Raw genomic sequence first — 24,735 nt, forward strand, 5'->3', positions numbered from 1 at the left:
GTTTTATGATCTTTAAGTATTCTTATGAAGGGGTTACAATCCAACATCTCAGTTTGTGAGTACAGTGAATCTTGATCAGTGTCATTCCTTTCATCATTTCTCCCATCTCCTCCCATCCAATCCATAACATCAGTTTTCTTAGTTCCATAGGATAGACATTAAACATTATGACTGCTTCTCCGTTCATCTGAAGTTTCTCTCATTGATCTCCCTCCCACACACCTCCCACACACCAGCTTCTTGGTATTCATTTTGTTAGACTGTGAATTAGTTGTCCTAAGAATTTACACCATTTGAATTCTCCCCGAATATACCATATTTTGTTAATACACTTGTACACACGTGTATGACCCTATATATATTAATTATGTATGTATAAATTAGATACAGCTTCTACATATGAGAGAAAACATGGGCCTATTGTCTCTCTATGCTTGACTTACTTCTCTTAACTGCCAATGTCTAAGAATTTTAATTTAATTTGAAGAGGGTATTAATACATTGCATTACGAAAGGGAAGACAGAAGAGTCAGTGTTGGGGCATAAGAATGATGATGTCTTTCTTGTTCTCTGCTGTATCCAGAGCAGTGGAACATGGCAGTGATGCACTGAGGGTTCTCAGTAAATGTATATTCAGAGAATATTCAAGGAATCTCATTCTTGCTCAGCTCTTGGCAGATATTATAAAAGAACATGAACTCTATTGATGACAGCCTTATGTGACTTTTTGTTAGTAGTAGCATACATCTTCTCAAAGAGCATTCACAGAAAAATTGCTAACTTGGAAAATTAATAGTTGCTAAAATAAAAAAATCTTTACAATTATAATAATTTGGAGAAACATTGGGTTAAACAAATTTTGATTGTTTGCCTTCTTATCTTGTTTTAAGAAATCAAAATATCCAAAAGAACCTTTATTCTACTCAAGTGCATTGTAAATCTCTAAGAATTCTTTAGATCTGCCTTTTCACAGATCTGATGAAACATTTTACATCATTTTTCCAACCCCTCATTTCATTAATATACTCTTAGACAGATCAAAGTTGTTTGACTATGATCATTTCCAGACTGACATCTAATTATATTGATACAATTAATATAATAGACATTTATTTTGAAAAATAGATGATGTTTCAGGTACTCCTCACTTCACTTTCTCAAATGTTCTCTTCCTACTCAATCATCATTTTTTTTTAATCTGAAGTTTTTATGACTTCTAAAAACTTAGAAAAAAAGTAGATGTGGATATTGCTCAAAAATTCTGTCTCAGAGTATATTTTGAAATGTGTAACAGTAAAATAGATCACAAGTTTTGACCACATGATAATTCAGAACATTTAAACCACCCAGGCACTAGTGCCCCGAGCTACTGAGGAGGCTGAGATCTGAGGAATGTAGTTTAAATCCAGCCTGGGCAGGAAATTCCTGAAACTCTTATCTCCAATTAAATCACAGAAAAGTGGTAGAGTACTAGCTTTGGGCAAAAGAAACTCAGAGACAGCTTCCAGGCTGAGTTCAAGAGTTAAAGCTGGCAAAAAGAGAAGGAAGGAGAAGGAAGGAAGGAAGGAAGGAAGGAAGGAAGGAAGGAAGGAAGGAAGGAAGGAAGGAAGGAAGGAAGGAAGGAAGGAAGGAAGGAAGGAAGGAAGGAAGGAAAGAAGGAAGGAAGGAAGGAAAGGAGGGAGGGGGTGCTAAGGAGGAGGGAGGGAGAGGGGAAGGAAAGATCCTTTAAACCTTAATAAATAGTTGTGTTTGATTTGGCTAGGTGTTATTAGCACTATTGTGTATACAGATTGAATAAAATGGTAATAAAGTCAAAAGTATTGCAATTATATTTGAAAAAATATGTTAAGGTACTAAATGGCCAATATTTTTAATAACATTGTTTCTCTAATGCAAATTAAAAAGAAATATATATTATATCATATTGCCTAGAACAGACATTCCCAGGCTTTATTGGTTCACTGTTTTATTAATGTCTAACTTTTTCACAGTATCAATCTTAGAAATACCTAACAGTTTCGCTTATTAAGTAATCAAGTCCAAATAGTAACTATTTACATCTTAACAGCCATTTGAAGACATTATTATAATTGCAGATTGAGAAACAAAAATATTTTTATTTCATTCTTAGTCACAGTTATGTGAGCCTCTGTGCCTCATTGCTTCCTCTTTAACCTTCCAAACCCTAGCATCAACTTAGACCATATCTCCTTCATTTCCATACCTGTATTGAACACTCACAGTATACCAGAATTGAAACTCATCTTTACCAAGTTATTATGTCGTTAAATGTTGTGAGCAAATAGTTTGCATGGTACCTGAGAGGCGTTATTATTTCCTTCAGAAATAGAAACTGTCTTATAGTTCTTCAAGAGTTTGATTCGGTACCTTGTACAATTCTGAGTCATAGACTTTAGTATACATTTTTTCTTAGTATTCTTTGTTATTAGCAATATACTAAAGCAGCCATCTCCAATACTGTTAGTGTGCATATAAAGTTGCAAAAACTTTTGATTGAGCAGTATAGCAGTAGAGATCAAGTACTTTAAAATTTTTCTGTAACAGAGTCCATATGATAAACAAATCACTAAGACAGATAGACTAACTGTGGAAACAGAAAAAAATGTAAATATTTTATCATATGTTAGTGGTAATATTTCTTTAGATTGATTTATGATTTTATAGGCAATTACCAGGTAAAATCAAATATTAAAAATTCTAGTTTTAGTCCTAGAAGTATTTATAAGAACTAAGTATGTTTAATTCTATTAAAATATATGAACATGATATGGAAAATTTAGCAAATTCATTAGAGCTATTGTAATTTGTTTTATAGGTTCACTAGGAAAATTCTTGAAGTGACCTATTTCATGAAATTATAAGTGACCAAGACTTGCTTGTGCTATATATCTTCATAACTCCTTATGAACTTATGGTAAACATTCCTGTTTCAAATTCTTTATGGCTCTTTTAGTTTTCTTTTTTACATAGGCATGTGTGGATTCTAGGAGTACAGAGACAGCAGTTTAAAATGTTCAATTCCATAGAAAAACATAGGGAAAACTGTAGTAGATGCCAATCACTTTATTGTTATTTTCTGATTGAATAGTTGTGGCAGAATCATCAGTATTTTTGTTTTATATTGTGTTCAAATTCTTCTTTTTATAATTAATTCCTCAGGTCAGTAGTCTGAAGCTACATCTCTGACAGATTCGGGTTATAAATCTTCTACTTTTGTTAGTGGGAGTCTTTTGTGAAGGAAATATCAGCATGATAAGAATGGAATTAGATTTTAAAGAGAAATGTATCACAACGAGAACGATTGCTAAAGAAAAGACTTAAATTTTAGCTTTTGAGAAGTTGTTGGAAATACCTGCTATATTCTTTGTCTTAGAATCTTTGGTATCATAATTCATCTTCTAATTTACCTGAGTTGTATTTTTTTTCTAAAGGTTATATAATTGTGTGTGTGTGTGTGTGTGTTCTGGTTCTGGGGCTTAAACAGCCTGGGTGCTGTTCTTGATCTTTTTGCTCAACGATAGCCTTCTACCACTTGAAACACAGTTCCACTTCCAGTTGTTTTTTTTGAGGTGGGGGGTGCTGGGAAGAATAGCTAATTGAAGATAAGTTTCTATGGACTTTCATGCTTCAGCTGGCTTTGAACAGATCCTCAGATCTCAGCCACCTGAGAGGCTAGGATTATAGACTTTTTTTTTTAATAACTGGTACCTGGCTTAGCACAACTTCTTGGTTATAACTTTAGGGACCAGAATTATCTTCCTTTCTTAAACAACTACTGAACAAAGTATATGAAATAATTTTTAGGTAATGAAAATACAGCCAACAAGGGGCTGTATACCTAAGAAATGGAAAAAAAAAATGATGAGTCCTCTGATTGCCCCAGCTCAATTCCTGAAGGCAGTTTTCAGATATAGCTCAACGGAAGCAAACCAAAACAGAGACAGGCACTCAGTAACTGAATTGAGGCAGATATGACAGACCCGGAAGACAAATGTGGTTAAACCATAGTAGATAGAATCCATGTGGAAAGAGGTGTGAATATTGCAAATGGTCCCCTCAACTCTGGCTTAAGTATTGTGCTACTTGAGTATGAGTGAGGCAAAACTACCTGAACCTGGGAAAACAGAAAGTCAAATGTTTCCTGGAGCTAATGTAAGTTCATGAATAGTTTCTTACCAAAATGGAAAGACGTTGAGAAGTCAGTAAAAAACCTCAGAGACGCTAACATAGCCCCTTAAACATTCTCTGGACCTTACTGAAAATATAAAGGCAAATATCAAAAGGATCAAACTGATTCCAGGTAGTAATATAGAAGCATACTGGAAGAAATCACAGTTTAAAGATATGCAGTAAAATCTAAAACCCACTAATGCAAAATTCATAAAATCCAATATCCCATTAAAATCTAACAGACTTGAAAAAGGAGAAAATATCTACAGTTAAAAGATTAGTCATTTGATAGAACAGATCCAGGAATTATCAGAATAATGTAGTTAGCAAATACCTTAAAAAAAAAAACTTCCCAAACAGAAAAGTCCAAAGAACTTCATTAGTAAATTCTTTTAAACATTTAAAGATAAGTACAACTTAGAGAAAACACAGGTAGCAAATTCTTCTAGAGAAAAAAGAAGGGGAAATTATTTCCAAATGAATATATTAGTTCAGCATTTCTCTGATGCCAGAATGAAAGACAACTGCATGACGGTAACTATACAGTGAACAGAGATGTAGAAATACTTAATTCAATTTTAACAAATGGAGTCTAGAAATGTTTGGAAGGGGTAATATCTTAAACCAAGTAAGATTTATTCCAGGAATTTAAGTTGAATCAACTCTGACAACAATCAATCAATATAGCTCTCCATATTAACAGAGAAAAAGGAAAAGCCATGTAGTCATCTTCATAGTTATAGAAAGATCATTTAAAATAATTCAGCACTCAACTCAGTAGATGAATGGATCAAGAAAATATGATGTGAGGGGGCTGGGAAGGTGGCTCAGTGGTAGAGCACTTGCCTTGCATGCATGAGGCCCTGGGTTCGATTCCTCAGCACCACATAAGCAAAAAGAAAAAAGCTGAAAGTGGTGCTGTGGCTCAAGTGGTAGAGTGCTGGCCTTGAACTGAAGAGCTGAGGGACAGCACCCAGGCCCAGAGTTCAGGCCCCACGACTAGACCCCCCTCCCAAAAAAAGAAAATGTGATGTGATATATTATATATAATGCAATATAATATATATATGTGTGTGTGTGTATATATATATATATATATATATATATATATATATATATAATGGAATTCTGTGCCTCTATCAGAAAGAATGACATCGCCCATTTGTTAGGAAATGGAAAAAATTATAGTAAGTGAAGTAAGCCAGGCCCAAAGAAACATAGGTCCCATGGTTTCCCTTATTTGCAATAACTAGTATATGTCTGGGACAAGCAGAAAAGGTCAGATAAGATGATGTTAAGCGAAGTGAACTCCAAGATAGGGACACAAGTGTTTTTTTCTTTCTTACTATTGTTTCTAATGTATTTATATAAGGTACCATGTGATTTTTTTGTTGTTGTTGCTTTGTATGTCCCTCCCCCACGTTGTAACCCCTGTTTTCACTGTATTTGATGTTGGTATAATTTGTGGAGGGGAAGGGAAAAAACAAATTGTTTAAATAGGGATACAGGTCAGGTTGACCCATCGCAACAATGAGATGTACAAGACGTTATGTTGAAAAATGAACTTTACAATTTAAGGGGAAGAGGAGAGAGGAGGGGAGGAATGTAGTTGAGGAGGTGGAAGGGAAGGGATGGTAGGGGAAAAGCAAAGAGGCAACAATGCTTGATAAGAAATGTATTCATTACCTTGATCATGTAACTGTAACCCCTTTGTACGGTATTCTCATAATAAAAAACTTATTTTTAAAAAAAGAAAAAATTCTCAGCAGTAGAGAAGAAGGGAATTTTTCAACATGACAAAAGTCATGTTTGTAAAACCTCAACCTACATCGTAAAAGAGTTACCACTGCTAATTCTCCTGAAACTGAGCCTCTCATTTCAACATAATCTTAGTTAACATGTTCCAGCAGGTTTGTCTTCTCCTGTGGAAACTGGTAAAAATAGAGCAAAATTCATTTGGAAGTGGAAAAAGACCTACAATTTCAAAAAAGAAAAAGGGAAAAGAAAAAAAGCAAAGTTGGATGACTTGTATTCCCTAATTTAAAACTAATCTCTTAGGAAGACTTGATGCTTAAGGCTTACCAAGAAAGTAAGACATGATCATGTAATCCTAACTACTTGGCAGGATCTCAGTTCAAGACCAGCTCAGACAAAAAGTCCCCTAGAACCTCATCTCAACAAATTAAAAAAAAATAAAACAATATGACCAAATGTGCTCTGCAAGGAGTGTAAGTAGTGAAATTATTATCTAGGCCAACCCAGACAAAGTAAACTGAGACCTTATTTGAAAAGTAACTACAGCCAAATAAGCTGACCGCATGGCTTAAATTTTGGAGTACTACCTATCAAGTACAAGGCCCTGAGTTCAATTTTATAAGAAGAAAGGAAGAAAGAGAGAGAAAGAAAGAAAGAGAGAGAAAGAAAGAAAGAGAGAGAAAGAGAGAGAGAGAAAGAAAAGAAGGAAGAAAGGAAGGAAGGAAGAAAGAAAGAAAGACATCTAAGAAAGAAAGAAAGAAAGAACGACACTTAAGCCGGTGGCTGGTGGCTCACGCCTGTAATCCTAGATACTAAGGAGATTGAGATCTGAGGATCATAGTTCAAAGCTAGCGCAGGCAGGAAAGCCTGTGAGACTCTTATCTCTAATAAACTACTCAGAAAACCAGTAGTGGCACTGTGACTCAAGTGGTAAAGCACTAGCCTTGAGCTAAAGAGCTGAGGAACAGTGCCCAGTCCCAGAGTTCAAGCTCCACAACCGAGAAAAAAAAAAAAGACATCTAGGGATTAATGGAGTAAAAGAAAGTAAAAAAAAAAAAAGCCAGGAAATATATAGTCAATTGGTTTTTATCAATGTACTATTATTTTTGTCTGAAAGGATATTATTTTCAACAAATTACATGAAAACTGGATACTCCTGTTATTAAAATGAATGACATAAATCTCATACTGTACATAAAACTTAATTAAAATAATTACAGATTATTTGCAATTACAATAACCTTGTGTCACACACTTATATATTATACACATATACACATGTTACCTTTGTCTCAATATATTTTATAATATTTTATAAATATTATATTTGGTTATAATGCACATTTCTTGAGAGCCAGATTGTATAATAATAATCATAGCTGCTAGACCAAAGTCATACAGCTCATATTTTAGAAATGTCTGAACACCAAGGACAAATAGAAGATACTTAAAAGTTTCTGATAAGTAAGCCACACAAAACTTAAATTTGCAACAAACACTTTAAAAGAAGCTGTAAGATTACTACTAGTTCAGTGGAACAACGCCTTTAAAATGTTAAGGGAAAATGACCTCTATACCAAGGATGAATAAGGAAAACATGGGATCTAGGCATTGAAGGGAGCCAGTCATGAGATAGACAAAGGAATCTCAGGATAACACTTGTATGATAATCCAAAGGATCATCCATTCTAGTAGGAGCAGGAAATGTACCTGGATCTCAAGGGCAGGATGGAAGTGGAGGTAGATAACACTTGAGACATTGTTTGAGACTCTTAATATTTAGAACAATTATTATTTGGTATGAGAATATTTGGAGGGCAAAATAAGTAGTTTGCTGAACAGAAACACCGATCAATGGAAAAAAAAGTAAAACAATTGCTATAAGGAAAATTGCACTTTGCTCATAAAATGAAGCATAATCACTATTGAACCAATGTAGTAATACAGAATGATTAATATTTATATTTATAATGCAGAGTTTCATTTATCCAATTAATTAGAATTTTCTAATAATTGTTGAAAGAAGGGTTGAAGATATTTATGAGCACAAAATCCTTAGAGACAGTCAATATAATCTCTAAGCCTCATGAATGAAGAAAAGATTGTATACTATTTAGAAACATAGATATAATCACTAAAGGAACAAGTTGTGAAAATGGCTGTTTATATAGATTATAATTAAAATGTTGGGGACCAGATACGGACTAGACTACACATTAAATGCCTGTTAGCATTATGCCTGTTAGTAGCTTTTAAGTAAGGGCATATGTAACTGCAGTTTAAAAAAAAGAAAGAGAGAAATGATCACCAAATTAAAAGAAAATGATAAAATAAATTTACGGCTTTGATACAATCATTAGTACTTGAATTCAACCTATACCACCGACCTCCAACCCCATGATATTATTGGGGTACTAGAATCATTGAAAGCATTGCACTGTTTTTCCTTTAGATATGGAACATAGATAGTGTTTGTCATAATTAAAATAGTCCTTGGATGTTGATAAAAAATAAAAGCATGGAGCTAACTAAATGGTTTCATGCTACCATAATTTTAGAACCTGACAGACATATTAGTATGTAATAGCCAGAACAAAAGTACCATTTCATGACAGAGAAATAGTCAAGATATATTGCTCAGTAAAATAAACAGATTATAAAATACAGTATATAAAATAATTAGTTATAACAAAATTTGTATTTATGCACATAGGAAAAAATGTAAGAGGATGAGACAGAAATACCAAAGAATTTATTTCTAAATGGTATAATTATGAATTTTTGATGAATATTTTTACAGTTTTATATGAATGTACTGGAATTAGAAATGATATAAGAAAAACTGAGCTTTAAAAAAACCTATTTAAAGAGTCAGACGACTATTTAATGAGTTAGAAAATGATGCAATTCATGCCATTTATTATTTTTCAATTAAACAAGGTACCATGATAAATCTCTTTTGAGTTTACGAAGATATACAAGTTGTTGTTCTAATTTCTCAAGAAGATAACTTCTAACACATCAGATCTAAGTGACTTTATAAATACCATGAATAGAAGCCTAAAAGAACACAAAGCAGGATGTTAGGGTTCCTAAACATGAAGGCCAACACAATTACACTTCTCTGATGAGAAAAAAGCACTTGTAGATGGAAGGGTATTGAGGAAGTTGGAAGTAGAGGATGCAGAAGATTTTAAGAGGCAGAAATTATGGAAGTCATTCTTGGGGAAAACAAATCTCAAGTCTGTGGTAGAAGATAAGAATATGCTTTGAGATTGGATTGAATTGTGAGGGGTACTGAAAGCCAGGTGAAAAGATGTATGCAGTACAAGTTAGCAGTCATTGAAGGTTTCTTTTCAAGAGGCTGTGAAATAATTATACCCAGTAAGAAAAACCTCACTTGAAATCTATTATACTTGCTCAGGTTAGTTGTAATAAAGGCTTGAACTAGGATATTGATATAGGAGATGGAAGGCAGCATCAAACTTGAGAAGCAGTGAAAACATACATAGGCTCTAAATATTATTTAGAAGCATGAAGAGAAATAGATGACAAGAATTGCTGCACCTCCTGAATTATTCGAATAGTAATTCACTAGCATACAAGGGCAATCAGAACAAGGTTGGAGTTTTGTGAAATGAAATGGATTTGGATATCTGAGGTGTTTATTTTTTTTAATGGGAGTATCTGTAAGTTGGGAATATGGCTTAGAAATTTAGATATTCAGAAAATGAATATTGAGGGTCTCCAATATTTAATAACTACCATGAACATTATCAGTTTAAAATTGAGTAAAGCATGATCTCTGTCCTTACAGAGCTCTTTCTGCTAAGGAAATAGGTATCAGATTGATAAATACAATGCATTTGTCATATTCATGGATCAATAGAGCATAAACAGAGTGTTGTACGAACAGAGAAGAATGTTTGGATTACTTGGAAGGAAGTATAAGAATGAAGGTTTAAATGTCCAGTAAAAACTTCAAATAAGTAAGTATTCCAGGCACCTTGGCTGGTTCATAGAAATGAAGTCAAAGCAAAGACTGGCAGCATGTAGATATTTGTTGCTATGGGAGGAGATTTGAGAAATAAAGCCAGTGACGGTGAATACAGAATCTGATCCCAGGAACTACAGCAAGAGATTCAAGATAAAAGAAATAGAAACAATATTTCCTAAACTTAAGTTTAAAAAAATGACATCAAAGAACTAATAGGAAATGTTCTTACAGGGACAGTTGAATCATTCATGAATTTAGCAAGAATTGTTACTGATGCTTGAAAACAACTTTGAGAAAAAAGAAATTACATCAGTTCTCATAAAATCATTAAATTCTGCCTCTTTCCTTCTCACTATAATCCTCAGACTGCCACATTTTCTTCATGTATTACCCTAAGTGGTGCTATCTTAGACCAACCTTCCTGTCCATCCACTCAAAATTAAAGTAGATTTCCCAAGCTATATTAACACACCATTTGTTTGCCCAGTAGAACCTCCCATAATCTATGGCACATTGCTTGTATATTTACCATCTGTATTCCTATAAGACTCGCTTGGAGAAGGATAAACACAATGAGAACATGTCCTCTGCTTTATGAGTTTTAGCTACACCATAATCTCACTATGTTGGTACATAGCAGTCTTCTGGGTTTTTTGTTTTCTTTGTTTGAGGTTGGGGAGAAGGGTTTGCTATTGTTTTGTTTGTTTGCTTTGAGACAGGGTCTTATTGTGTGGTCCAGGTTGGCCTGGAACTCCTAGACTGGGCTAGAACTTATGATCATGCTGTCACAGCCTCCCTCATGCTGGAATCAAAAGTGGGTCTCACCATTTCTAGCCACGCTAGTGAATAAATGAGAAAGCTAGAAGGATAGGATAGAGCATTTCAAGAGCAAATTTCTTAGAGATTGAATGCTCTTAAGACATGTCAAAATCCAATATGGAAGCCTTGTTTGATTGATATGAGTAGAGATGAAGAAGAGGGAAAACTGAAGATATGCTTTTTAAACAACTACTCAGATTCCCAATAAACTCACTAACAACAGGATAATGTAAAGTGGAAAGGTGTTTTAAAATAAATCTGACTAGATAGGAGAGGCTCAAGTGACACAGATAAGATAGGCTTCAAAATAAGAATAGTTAAAAGTTAGTAGATAGCAGTAAAAAAAAATTTTCTCTTATAAGGTGAGCTAGGACTTTATAGTGGATTAAAGTCCTTGTGAGTGCTTACTAAGTATTAATTAGTAGACTTAGTCTGTAGACTGACATGGTCATGTGGATTTATTTAGTATAAATTATTTTAAAAAATAATGCTAAAAGCAACAAGGGCTTTTTGTTATGAAGTTCCCATGTCTCACAGTATAATTATCCATGTCTCTCAGTGTCATTACATGTAAATATATTTATACTATATGCACTGTTTCAACTGAAAATGCTTCTAACATTTTTTAATGTAAGTGGTATAAATAGTGCACAGTATTCATAGATACTGCCTAAAAATACTTGGTTCCAAAATATAGTACTCTGCTTATTTTTAAATGATAGATCATGCTTTAGATAGCTATTTTTTAAAGATGATGTATAAAGTATGGTTATAAAATAGTTGACTTTAAGTTGGGTATACTTCAAATATAATATAAGGATTGGTTTGGCCTTTTTTGTGTGTTTAGCAGTTTTCTGAGTGATTACAGTGAATCTTAGGCAATCTTGAGTACTTCACTTCTTGTTATGGTATTCTAGTTTCTCTTCGCTGTGTTATATATGTATTTGTGTGTGTGTGTGTGTGTGTGTGTGTGTGTGTGTGTGTGTGTGTATTATCACATATATATGTTAAGGGGCTGGAGTTTAGGATGCTATCTTTAGTCATGAAAAAAAAGTCTATTCTCTGTTCAAAGCTAAATTATTCCTATGGGAGTCAAATGAAAAACACCAACTCTTTTCACACACTGTCCTTTATATCTTGGGGCATCAGCATATATATTCTTGATACTTTTTGTTGTTTTATATCAATTTACCACCAAGAATTGAAGTGCTATATTGAAACATGCCTTTTTTTTTTTTTACAAAGGTGCCTTTTTATCTTGTCAATGATTTGTTTTCAAAGTTGTCTACATAAGCATCACAGTGTATATTTTAATAGATGTACTGAGATAATGGCTCCTTGGCTACTAAGGAAAAATTCATTTTCTGAATGAGAAGTATTTTGAAAAAAATCACTGTCATAACTAAATATATTAAAGTTTTAGTGGTTATTGTTAAGAATTCTGACTTGAAGTACCTAGTAGGTTTATTCTTAGTATTATACAAAGAGTTCCGATGAGGAGAATATACTTCATTTACTGAAAAGCTTTGCATATGTGAACAGGTATCACCACCGTAGAAAAAGAAGAGAAACACTCAACTTTCATCTGTAGTTTTTCTCACCATATCATCTGTAGTTTTTCTCACCACATGAATTTTTTTCTAACCTTCTTGCTACACATAAATAATCTTATTTTATTTAAGCAATACATTTCAGATGGTTGCATTTTTATTTTTCTTCAGAAAAAGTTCCCATTTTCCCCAAAACATATGTACTCCTCCATAAAAACAATTCATCATGTGTGTAGGATACCCCCGAGGTATCTTTTGAGTGAGTCAAGGCGAACATACCTAAAAGGGAAAATGTGTAAAGAGTCAGATAACTTGAGAATTGATCATCACGCTATCATGATCAGGAATATAGTCAGAGCACAAGTTTGATTCAGTATTTCCCCTGAAACTAGAAGTACAATCTGCCTATGTTCTCACTGTATTTTCCTCTTAGTAGAAATTTATTCTCTTTTCTCATCCAAATTAGACTGTGGAGGAGGAAGGGACCTAAATCTAAATAGCATGTAAGTCCTTCCTCCATCCTACCAAAAGCTAATTCACAAATCTCTTTGGATGTGGCTGTGGACAAGACACTAACCCTGAGCTCTCCTTACAGTGGGTAAACCTCACAAGTGCAACTACTGTGGACGAAGCTACAAGCAGCGCAGTTCACTGGAGGAGCACAAGGAACGCTGCCACAACTATCTCCAGAATGTCAGCATGGAGGCTGCCGGGCAGGTCATGAGTCACCATGGTGGGTAGAAAGACATTTGTGATTTTTCCTTCCTGACTATACTGCTTTTATCTTTTCTTATGGGTTAAGTAGTTCCCTCCACCAGTGAGCATGATGATAAAATCTTGCTCTGCTTTAAACAAGTTGAGACCATATTAACATTGTATGGGATTATCGTCTCAGATACTTGAAATGAGCTAAGCTTTGGAATATATTACAAGCTATCTTGAGTAGTCTTCCTCCCAAATTATTTCTGATAAAGTGTTTGAATTAGTGTAATAATGGTCCCATGTATTTGGATATGCTTACTTTTCTCTTGCATTTCTATATCCCAATGTTAGTTGGGATATGATAGCTTATCATAGATGTCTGCATGTTTCCTAAAAGAGTGAATTAATTGTGTCCAGTATTTATTTTCTGTTAGGTAAATGATCTGTGATATAATTTGAAATTCTTCCAGACTGTATTATAATTTGTCTGGGAAATAATTTTGCTTTCTCATGTGTAAGAGATCTAAAGTAGATACCATCTTCCTCCATTAAAAAAATCATTCTCTAAACAAACGATCCTGGTTCTCACAACTCATGACACAGTTAGGATGGTAATCCCTACTTAGGTAGTCTCTTGAATTTGAATTAATAGTTCTTAATTCCTAAAATGTTAATTTTTGTAGATTGGACTTACAAAGGAAAGTAATAGATTTCAGTCCTTTACATTTGTTGTGTCTGTCTTTTTCTAATTGTGTTTGTATACTGATTTATTTTATTCATATAAATATACACAAAAGTCTTAAATTATTGATATATTTATATCTTTTACTTTAAAAGTTAAATGGCCAGTGCCAAATGATATAGTTTTCTGTACACTTTGAAAATGTAGACATAGTTCCAAGGATGATTTGTGTAACTGTGATTATTTTAATATAGTATGAAGTATGAAACTGCTTACTAGATAGTGTTGATATGTTAGTGGGTTGTGAATTTTAAATTCAAAATATCTGTTATTCTAAATAAGCATATTTTTATGTTAATAATAGCTTCTATAATATAAAATAATCTGATTTAGTTCCATTTTTGTAATTGATTCCATGTATCTTTATATTACTGTTATTAACTAACAGGCCAGCGTCTAACTCATTGTGTAGCAAGTTAGCCTTGAACTTTCAATCCTCCTGCCTCACACTCCCAGTTGTTGAGATTACATCTAGTGTCTAATGAACATTCTGGGGATACAAAGATAAATGAACATAATTTCATTTATACACCTATATTCTGCTAGGAAATGCATTCATTATAAACATAGGAAAATGAACTGATGCAAAAACTGTAATAAAGATGTGTCTATAGTTCTCCATTAATCTAAGGATTGGGATAACCTAGTGGAAAAGTCAAAGAAAATGTCTTCCATTTCTCAGTGTTTGATCTGAGCATGAGGGTGAAAGAAAATTGCATGTATCTGATGGGATACAGCATATATATTCCATGCAGAGAAGAGACATGGACTAATAAAGGTTCATTGACAGATTTATTTATCTCTCTCTCTCTCTATATGTGTGTGTGTGTATATATATATATATATATATATATATATATATATATATATATATATCAAGTTAAAGGAGTGATATGAAATAAGGCTAAAAGAGTACGTAGTTCTTTTAATCCAGTGATTGGATTTTGCAGTTGGTTCAATAGGAGCCAATTGATAATCAATTGTGTATCTTCTAAAGGAAAATATGACCACCATAGAATATAGAGTTGACATCTGCCAGGAGCAAGGGGTTTGAGTGAAGAGAGACAGCAAGTGATAATGTAAAAGAAAGGATGAAAGGGTGGGTAGGATGAGAGAACAGTGGACACTGAACAGCTATTCGCATGTAGAGGAAAAAGTTGTTATAAATGTTGACTGAGTTTGAGCAAAGGGACCAGTTTTATGACTTCTGGTGTTGGAGATAAAGATAACAATAAATTGGGTTTTATGGCAGATTATTTATCTTATTTGAATGTTATCTTTATGCTCATTTTTCAAGTCTGTTCAGCTTGAGAAACAAGCTTTAAAAAGCAAACTGTATAATTACCTTTTCCCTTAAAGCCTGAACTCAAAATTGAAATTGTGTAACCAGGAAGATAACAACTTTAAAGCTATATATTCTTAGGTTTACTTTCAATTATTTCAGGAGAGAGGGTTCTTTATGTGCAAGCAAGGAGGTGATATAATTGGGAATCTGCAAAATTTTATGTTTGCTTTTTTCATTCATTTTCATCAGTGACATTATTTCCTTGATTAAGTCATATAATAACCACCCACTGAATGTAATACTTCTCATCTAATAAGCAGGAGAGGCACAGTTAAATAAAATGCAATTTCTAGTGAAAGAAATCGAACAGTAAACCAACAATTATTGGAGTATCTTCTGTTAAGTACACTGGGTAGAGGTAAGGAACAGATACCTAAATCAGACTGGGTGTTCAAAGAAAACTTCAAGAAAAGTTATATTAGAACTGAATTTGGAAAGGTTAAACTGACAAGCTAATAAGTCAATGTTTCATTTAGAAATAACAGCATATGCCAAGAAGTAGTAGTCTCAAAGAGCCTGGAAGGTTAAGGACCTTGTAGCTATGTACAACTGGAGCAAGAAGGTGAGAGGATTAGAGGAAAAGTTCTAGACAGAACATCAACTGCCTGCTATATAGTTAGGCAAATAATTTTTGTACTTTAAAACACATAATTATATTAACATTTTACTGGAATATAAAAGAAAGGTTAGAAGAGTCAAGAAACAATTGGACTTGTTAGGAGATTATTGCAGGGGTCAAGATGGGCTGGGTAGCCTTGAATAGAAACATTAGGGAATTGAGAGCAACTACAGATGTAGAGTCTAAAATACTTTGTACCTCCACATTTTTTCATGTGGTAGGGAGTAGAAAAGTCAAGATAAAGAAATCTAGTATCTGCCAATATCTAGCATGGATGATGGGGTAGGTGATACAGTAAATGATAGAGCCATTCATTGGGGGTGGCAATTAGAGAAAGCCTGTGTGAGGAAAAGGAAGATTTCAGTTTTTGAACATATCTTTTAGGTACCGATAAGCGCCAAGTAAAATTGTCTTGGACTTTGATATTGAAAGAGATCTCAGTTAAAAGAAAAAGAAAAGAAAAAAGTGAAAACTTCATAGACATCATTCTGTTACTGTAACAAATACCAAAGACGAGGTACTTTATAACAGGAAGCAAGCATGGAAGGCCTAGTCTTCCTCTTCTACAATAGTGGGCTTTCTACAAACTAATCTACTCCTAGGAGACCTATTTTTGAGACACCAGCCCAAATCCCTTGGCAACTATGTCCCCAGTGACCTTACTACACTAGGTCTCATCTTTTGAAGGTCCTGGCATGTTCCATTACTGTTGCACTAAGGACCATGCTCCTAGCACATGATTGGTCGAGAGAACATTTCATATCCAAACTGTAGCATAAGGCAATATGGGGGGAAAGAAGCTATGAAGATGAGAAGGGCAGGACCAGGAGTATAGAAACTTACTTCATAGAAGCTGGCGCCAGTATTGCAACATCGTAGCCTGTCCAGAAAATAACATATAACTTGAAAGATTTAAGATTCAACAGCATAGAAAGAAAAGTTTCAATGATAGGAAAGATTATCTGTCTTTCTCTTCCTTCTCCCATGTCTTTTTTTAACAAGATTTGCCTTTTCCTTTACGAGAACTTTCTCCATCGTATGCAATTCTTTGGAACTGTCAGTTAACCTGACCTCTCCTGTTCAGGGTCAAGGGGATTAGGGTAAAAACATGTGACAGGATCTTGATTCTTCAGTTTATTTATTCTTGGAATTTGAATTTTGAGTGGATGGTTTGGCTAACAATAAATAAAGCTATGTCATCTTATTGATTTGTTGTTGTTTTTTAAGTAAGAGTTTTGTTATATATAGTAGGTTGATCTTGAACTCGAGATTCTCCTGCCTCAAATTCCTGAGTTCTGGGGTTATAGGTATATACCATCATACTCAGCCTAATGTTGCCCTTTTGGTTTTACCTTTATCTTTACTGATATAATGAAATAATGGCATAATACAAGAATAAATACATTTTTGTTCTAGTTACAACTTCAGATAATGTCAGAAAAGAGATGGTTGGTTTTAGTGCTTTCTCCAAACAAATGAAGATATCAGCACATTGGTTTACCTGTAGCCTTGATGATTTTCTTATTGTTAATGCAATTGAGATATGAAGTATCTAGAGAACCTTTTTGTGTTTGGAGGATATATCCAAAAACATTTTGTTGAGCTATTCCCTGGTTCAGGAGAGCAAAAAAATAAATATTAGATCTTTAGGAAAAGTGTGTTTTGTCTTTTATCCATGACATTCCTTACACATATATCAACCCGGTGTAAAACATGCAAATACTCAAAACATATCTATAATATCATTGATATCTATAATAGTATAGTGTAGCTCTGGCTCTGAATTGTTGTAACATTCTCTACTAAGTAGACATAAACACTGAGAAATGTTATTAAAATTTCCAAGTCTTTGTTTTCCCATCTGTAAACATAAAGATGTAATAGCATCTATATCATGAGGATTGCATAGGCTATTAAATGTAAAGCCTCAAAAAAGCACTTAGTGGTTATTATTGCCAACATGGTTAAAAACAAGATTGACTTTTGACACAGAGGGCAGTTGCAAAATAGAATTTAGACCAAAGCTTGCCAGAATCATTGTTTTCAGTGTATATGAGCCTCATTGAACTTGGGACAGATCATCTGAATTGAGGTGGATGTGGTGTGGAACGGTTCCCACATGCAGGTTTCGTTTTGAGTGTTAAGTGTGTGCAAATAAGAAAATTCAGGGTGAGACTTACAGCAGAACTGCCAAGTTTTAGGTTACTCATTTCAAAACTAATTAACATTCAATATTGGGGGGAAACCCTGTTAACCAGTTTTGCTGGTTTTTAGCAAAAATTAACAGCAATTTTTTTTCTTTCTAATTTTTTTCATTTTAGATTTAGGTTTGTGATATTTTCAACTTTGCTTCATGCATAAACTACTTTGTGGTTATTGCACTAATGAGATGTGTGCCTATGAATCTTACCAAAGAAAAAGTTAAGATATTGACCATAATCTCCATCTCATAACCTGCTTTGCTAGGAAATTATTATCACCACTTTTCCTCCATATATTTTTGTCTGAATTCTATGATCAGCCATGATATTTGATTTGTTTGGCCATTTTTATATTATATAATACTTTATGTAGTGTTTTTGGATATGTTTCCCACTTGATCATATTAATAACATCAGTGTAATAAACACTTCCTTATTACTAAATCTCATCTTGAAATTTATTTGTCCAAGTCAACATGCAATTGTTGCAGAATTCCTTGCTATTTGGAATCAGAGAATCTCTTATTAAAATGTAGGTTAATGATTAACTTTTTCTGGACCAGCAACTAGGCTAACCAAATCATAGAGTGGATGCCGATTTCTTTAAAGATGTCTAAATTAGGAAAACATTTTGATACTGGTTTTTTCCTTCCATGTCAGCACCCTGTATTGGTTATTAAATAGGTCACTTGAATTGTGCGCTGAGTTTTGTTCACTTTCATCTTTGCTTTCTGATTTTATTGTCAGCCAGTAGGGCCTCCTTATAAATGAGAATGGATTATGTTCCGCACCAGGGGACTTTGTTGTACAAACAAAAAGGATCCAAGTAAATCATTTTACTTGCATACCTTCAAATTAGAGTACCTAGTAAATGGAAATTTCAGGTATTTATTATGAATAATAGTTTTAATCAACTGATACAATCTGTCTGAGAAGTTGCCCTATGCTAAATTTAACTTCGTTGGACAAAATTCCAACTCATAAACACTTTCTGTAAGTTTCTTGAATTTATTCTACAACATGAATGTCAGTATCTCAGGACCAATATTAACCCACAGCAACTTAGATGAATAGAATGAGTTAGAGAGCTTATGTCAGGTGAATTAAGGTTAGCAGTTTTGAGTGACCACGTACCAATTTAGAAATAGATTTTTTTATCCTACTAGAGAACTCTTTTGAAAATAAATTATAATCATAAGGCTGTCACAATTTACTATGCATAGACATGTTCAGAATTGGATCTCCTTCATGAAGCCTGTGTTGTGCAGGTATTTAAGCTACTGCCAATATGGCTAGCAGCTCATCAGATAGAAAATGTGCAGCATGAAAACAGATGGAGAAAGTGGTCAAATATTGTACTGTTATTCTGAGTGTGTAGCTAAGCTTTTCTCCAAAACAAGTTGAATTGCTTACATTGTCTGAGAAAAATAAACTCCCAAAGCCTTAAAATAGAGTAGTCTTAAAGTGCTATTGATTTTAATCAATGTTAAAAACACTTTCAGAGAAATAAGATGAGAAAGCAAATGAACATGTTGGCCACCAATAGTTGCAACAGTTTATGTCATTGATCTGAAAGAAACAGACTTAGAAACAAATCACCTACATGCATGCTTGTGTGTGTGTGTGTGTGTGTGTGTGTGTGTGTGTGTGTGTGTGTGTGTGTGTGTGTGTATGAGAGAGAGAGAAAGAGAGAGAGAGAGACAGGAATAGAATTAAATTTTCTTTGACAGAGGTTTGTCTTACCTGCTTTTATTAAAGTGTATGAGTGTGTTTTCTTTAACACATATTGAGATGTCATCTGTGTATCTTTCCAAATGTGGAAGAAATTATCAGATTCCTTTTTATATGGTTTCATATAGTACCTCCTATGGAAGATTGTAAGGAACAAGAGCCTATTATGGACAACAATATTTCTCTGGTGCCTTTTGAGAGACCTGCTGTCATAGAGAAACTTGCGGGAAATATGGGAAAACGTAAAAGCTCCACTCCACAAAAGTTTGTGGGTAAGCAGCACAAATGTTTTCATTTTTTTATCAGATGATTTTAATTTGAAAAGGCTAATCCATATATTAGAAATGCATATGGTGTTTCATATCATGAATGACATTCCTATTTTCCACATTATTCTTTTCTACTCTGTTACCTCCTATGTGCATCACACACACACACACACACACACACACACACACACACACACCCCCTTACGCATGAGCATGAGAAAAAGAAATAATCAAAAGACTGATAGAAGTAGATCACCATCTCAAAAATATAATGCTACATGGAGTTAAACACATATAGAAATAAAATGTTATTTTAAAATAATCACACAAAATAAGAAAGCCTTAGACTATTGGCCACTTTTGTAATTTGTGTTAAATTTATATTAGTAGCAGGGTTTTTACTGATTTCTTTACAGAATATAAATTCTTTAAGCATTTCATCTAAAATACATAGAAACTAATTTTTTCAAAATTCTGCATTAGAAAATAATGTGATAACTTACATTCAAGATGCTTTGTGGGTCTATCTGTATTTTACACTTCAGTCCCTTTTTGTCCCAGCCTATGATTTTGAAAAGATTAATATTAAATATTATATATGTATATTAAATTTTACACAGTGTTTTATTTCCAAGCCATGAGATGATTTTTGAAACTCTCCTTGTTGGCAAGTCAGAGTTTGTCTAAGAATGAAAAAAGTATCTCTGTTTTTATAGAATATTTAAGATTTAGTAGAAGAAAATTGTTTAATATCATTTTTGTATGTATTATGGTTGTTTTGCAGACTTTATGGAGGATAAAATATGGAAATAAAATAGTGAAATGAATTCTCAGATTCTAATGTTAGAGAGCATTGTAAGACATCCTGATTAGAGATTGGAGAAAAGCTTTTCTTTGGTTATTTCAAGAAGGAAAGAGTAATAAAAATCTGTTAGTCCAATAAACATATTGAGTGAAGAACTAAACAAACCAAAATATCACATAAAGACCAGCTGGCAGGCCAGGCACTCATGACTCAACTCTGACATCTGAGTACCATGGTTCAAAGCTAGCCTGAGCAGGAAATTTTGTAAGACTCTTATCTCCAATTAATGCCCAGAAAACTGGTATGGGTGCTATGGCTCAAAGTAGAGTGCTAGACCTGAGCAATAAAGCATAGAAGCAGCACCCAGGCTCTTGAGTTCAATTCCCACGACTCTAAAAAAACTAGCTGGGAATTTAGTGAGCACTCATAGAAGAAGGCTAACATGTAATCCCACAGGTCAGAGTTTAATTACAGCAGTTCAGGATCTGAGATTTTACCAAAAGGCTTGCCTTTAATGGTTTTTTTTTAAGGTAGGGAGAACACAGATCATTTTTTTAAAATTGATTAGTTTATGAAAATAATTAGATAATTATATCTAACTAGATAGTAGTACAGTTGGAAAAACAGGAAAATTATTATTGCACTTTATATTGCAAATTTTTATAGTCTGTTCTTTGTAACAGTTTTTGTCACATTTTCTATGACTTAGGCTTGCCACTCTCAATTTGACTTAATTACATTACTTACAAAAGAGGATCAGAGTTTTACAAAATTATAGTATGACTCTTTTTTCTTCTTTATTAGCATTCATTAACGATACAAGGAGGGATTTCATTTTGACATTTCCACACGTGCGTACAATGTATTCCTGTCAGTCTCCCACCTCTCACTCTCCTTTACCCTCCTCTCTTCTTCCTAATACAATCTCAACATGCTTCATTGTTCTATTTTCATACTTGCCAACAATCTATTTCAACCATGTTCATTCTCCTTCACCCTCATTAGCCTACTCCCTCTTGCTAATACCCCCCCAATCAGGGGCTATTTCTGTTTCCCCTCAACACAGCACCTTATTGATTAACAGCTTTCATTACAGTTATTTGTTGTTGTTGTTTAAATATATAGTTGCAGTACATCTCAAAATCATTCACCCTTGATCTATGCACCAGTGGCTTATACCTAGCTACTCAGGAGGCTGCAATCCGAGGATCATGGCTTAAAGCCAGCCTAGGCTGGAAAGTTCTTGAGACAGTTATCTCCAATTAACTACCAAAAAGCCAGAAGTAGAGCTATAGCTCAAGTGGTAGAGTGCCAGCCTTGGGCAAAAAAGCTCAGGAAAATTGCGCAGGATCTGAGCTCAAGCTTCAGGATGGACACACACACACACACACACACACACACACACACACACACACACACACACACACACACACACACACACACACACAATTTTTCTTTTTCTTCCTCCTCTTCTGTAATATGTAGGAAGTTATACTAATAATAACACTAAATTTTTATTAAGAATTTGAGACTTTTTATTTAGATTCTGTCCTAGTGTTATATAGCAAACTATAGCTACAATATTGTTTTTGCTCTTGAACATTTTCATCATTGCATATGTACTATAAATCCTTTTATTCATGGCCTTCCATTTTATACTGTTCTTTGTCCTATCAGGCTCTCTAGGCCAAGAATCTCAGGACTGGGTACATATCTGTCTGCCTCTTCCTCCCTTTTTGTGGCATTTTAGATTTCATGGTTTATCACTTTGCCACTCTCTTGCCAATAATTTCGACACTTTTGCCTTAGTATCTTTCCACCTTCTCCTGATGAAATCTCAATGTCTCATGCCCCTGAGTGAGCATCTCTTCTGTATTTATATCTCATTCACTAAGATTTTGGAGGAAATCCCACAGCCTTATGAAACATTGATCTTAAATATCAAGTTTTCTATGAAGATATAAAGTGACCTTAATTTAATCTATTCATGAACCATCTAAGCCTTTGTCACAGACATTTTCAAACTTTCTATGCTCTCTGCAAATGGCCTCTGCTCTGTGTTCTTGGTAATCATATATCTACAGTCACAGGGAGTAAAATGATTTGGAATCATTTTAGTATAATATTACCAACTCTCTCAGATATGTGTATCCACATAAGTATTTGATTTTTCCCTTATTTCAATGAAAGAAATATCCCTCTTTTTCATATGCCTGAATATCTTACTGACATACATTAAGCTGAAAAATGTATGTTCTGTCAAGTTTTAAAAATATATAGACACAGATTCCTTGATACCCCACACTAGACATAAACAGCATGGACATAAGTACCCCTGCCCAATGTCTTCTAGTCCTACCCATTACCAGAAGAATTGTACACATTTTTCTCTTCATCATATCTGTGTTTCTTTTATATCGTACCACACACATAGCAAATAAATAGTAGTGTCTTGTATATTCATCAGTACCATACACTTAGCACCGAAGAATGGGTGGATTGTACAGACCCTGGAAACATACTGTCTATTGGTGAAGGAATTCTGGTGTCTGTTTACCCTGCTCTGGACAATGAGTTAGAGAGGCAAGGTTCTCTGGCCCTGCAAAGTCCTTTCTCCATGGAGAATGATCAAGACAAAGAGCTTTCAAAACATACTGCCAAATACAATAATCCAAGTGAAATTTGACTATGGGTTGGTACATAAATATGTTTCAGGTTCTGTTTTGATCCTCTTTTCTATATTTGACCTATTTCTTCTGAGTGGTATTATGTATACTCAGGTCTCAGAAGTTGTCTTCTGACAGCTGATAACTGTCACATCTGTATCTATCTATTTCTCTCTCCTTGGAGACATAAGTATTACTCCTAGTGCTCCCCAAACAGATTGTATCTTCTCTATCTCACTGTCATCCATTAAATTTCCTAGGCCAGAAAACTCACTTTCATACTTCCTTTTCTCTCCCACCATCTTCATATAGTTAATCTCTCAAGCTGTAGCAGTATTTTGTAAATTTCTTTCCATATTTTCCTCTATTTGTATCACATTAAACTAGTTCAGGACACCGTGATTACTATAGCAACTTTCTGAGTCGGTTTGTTAAATAAATTAGGCTGCTATATAACCCCTCAGAGTCGACTGATGTTCAATGAATGCAGAATTATTTTATTTATCTTACTCATCTGTGTTCACTCTCAGTCATGTTGAAATATAAGTAATTGCTGACTTACAAGTAATTCCCTCCTGTCTCTGCCTTCCTACCAGCAAATCTATCTCCATATTTCTTCCTCCATATTTCTTTTTTTCTTTCTTTTAATTTTTTTCTTCCTCCATATTTCTAATGTTTCCTGCCACATTCTTATTCCTAAAGGCACTTGCTTCAGGAAATTTTCTTTAATTTCCTAGTATGAATTAAATACTAGGAAACACTCTTATTTCTTCCTGGTGAGTCTATACCTCTTATCAACATTACACTTTAAGCTTCCACCCACTACATACTAAACATATCACAATAAGAAGTCTACATATATTTTTAGGAAGGACTTACATATAAACTCTACTTATCAAAAAAAGTAGGAAACTAGCATATTGTCTTAGTGGCAAAATTTTTTAAATATGAGCTACTCTGACATCTGGAAATGTTCTGAAAAAAAATTACTTCTTTTTTAAGCACCGAAATTCTTTAGATTTTATGTTCATGTAGTATGTTGAAGTAAACCACTGGAGTAAAAATTATATTTACTTATGTAAATGCTTAAAGAAAAACTAAACTGCTTTAAACAGGAAAAAGTATGGAAAAACTAACAATGTGTGCACCTACCAAATCACATGTCAATAAGAAAGTGATGAAATAAGAGGAATAATTGTCTGTTTCCAGAAGCAAAGGGATAGACAATTTTTCTAAGTCCATGAGAAAGTACTTTTAGAATTAATCCCTAATTTACTTTTAAATAGCCCTTAATTGCATTCATTTTATTGGGTGACATAACATTTATAAGTATTATAATAATG

The 24,735-nt window shown here is 33.9% G+C and overlaps 1 protein-coding gene across 3 annotated transcripts in view; it reads left to right on the forward strand.

Moving 5' to 3' along the window:
* Positions 1-24,735, forward strand: part of Ikzf2 (IKAROS family zinc finger 2) — a 156,176-nt gene that overhangs the window by 119,554 nt on the left and 11,887 nt on the right. For all 3 annotated transcript variants that reach the window (XR_006147354.1, XM_042679197.1, XM_042679198.1), the window contains exons 6-7: positions 12,908-13,045; positions 19,781-19,924. Coding sequence is in view for 2 of the 3 variants with exons in the window: in XM_042679197.1 (XP_042535131.1) it covers positions 12,908-13,045; positions 19,781-19,924 (282 nt within the window). In the remaining variant the exon portion in view is untranslated. The remainder of the gene's footprint in view (positions 1-12,907; positions 13,046-19,780; positions 19,925-24,735) is intronic.

The sequence above is a fragment of the Dipodomys spectabilis genome, unplaced genomic scaffold (assembly GCF_019054845.1).
Source record: "Dipodomys spectabilis isolate Male_0828 unplaced genomic scaffold, ASM1905484v1 ptg000051l, whole genome shotgun sequence".
Taxonomy (NCBI): domain Eukaryota; kingdom Metazoa; phylum Chordata; class Mammalia; order Rodentia; family Heteromyidae; genus Dipodomys; species Dipodomys spectabilis.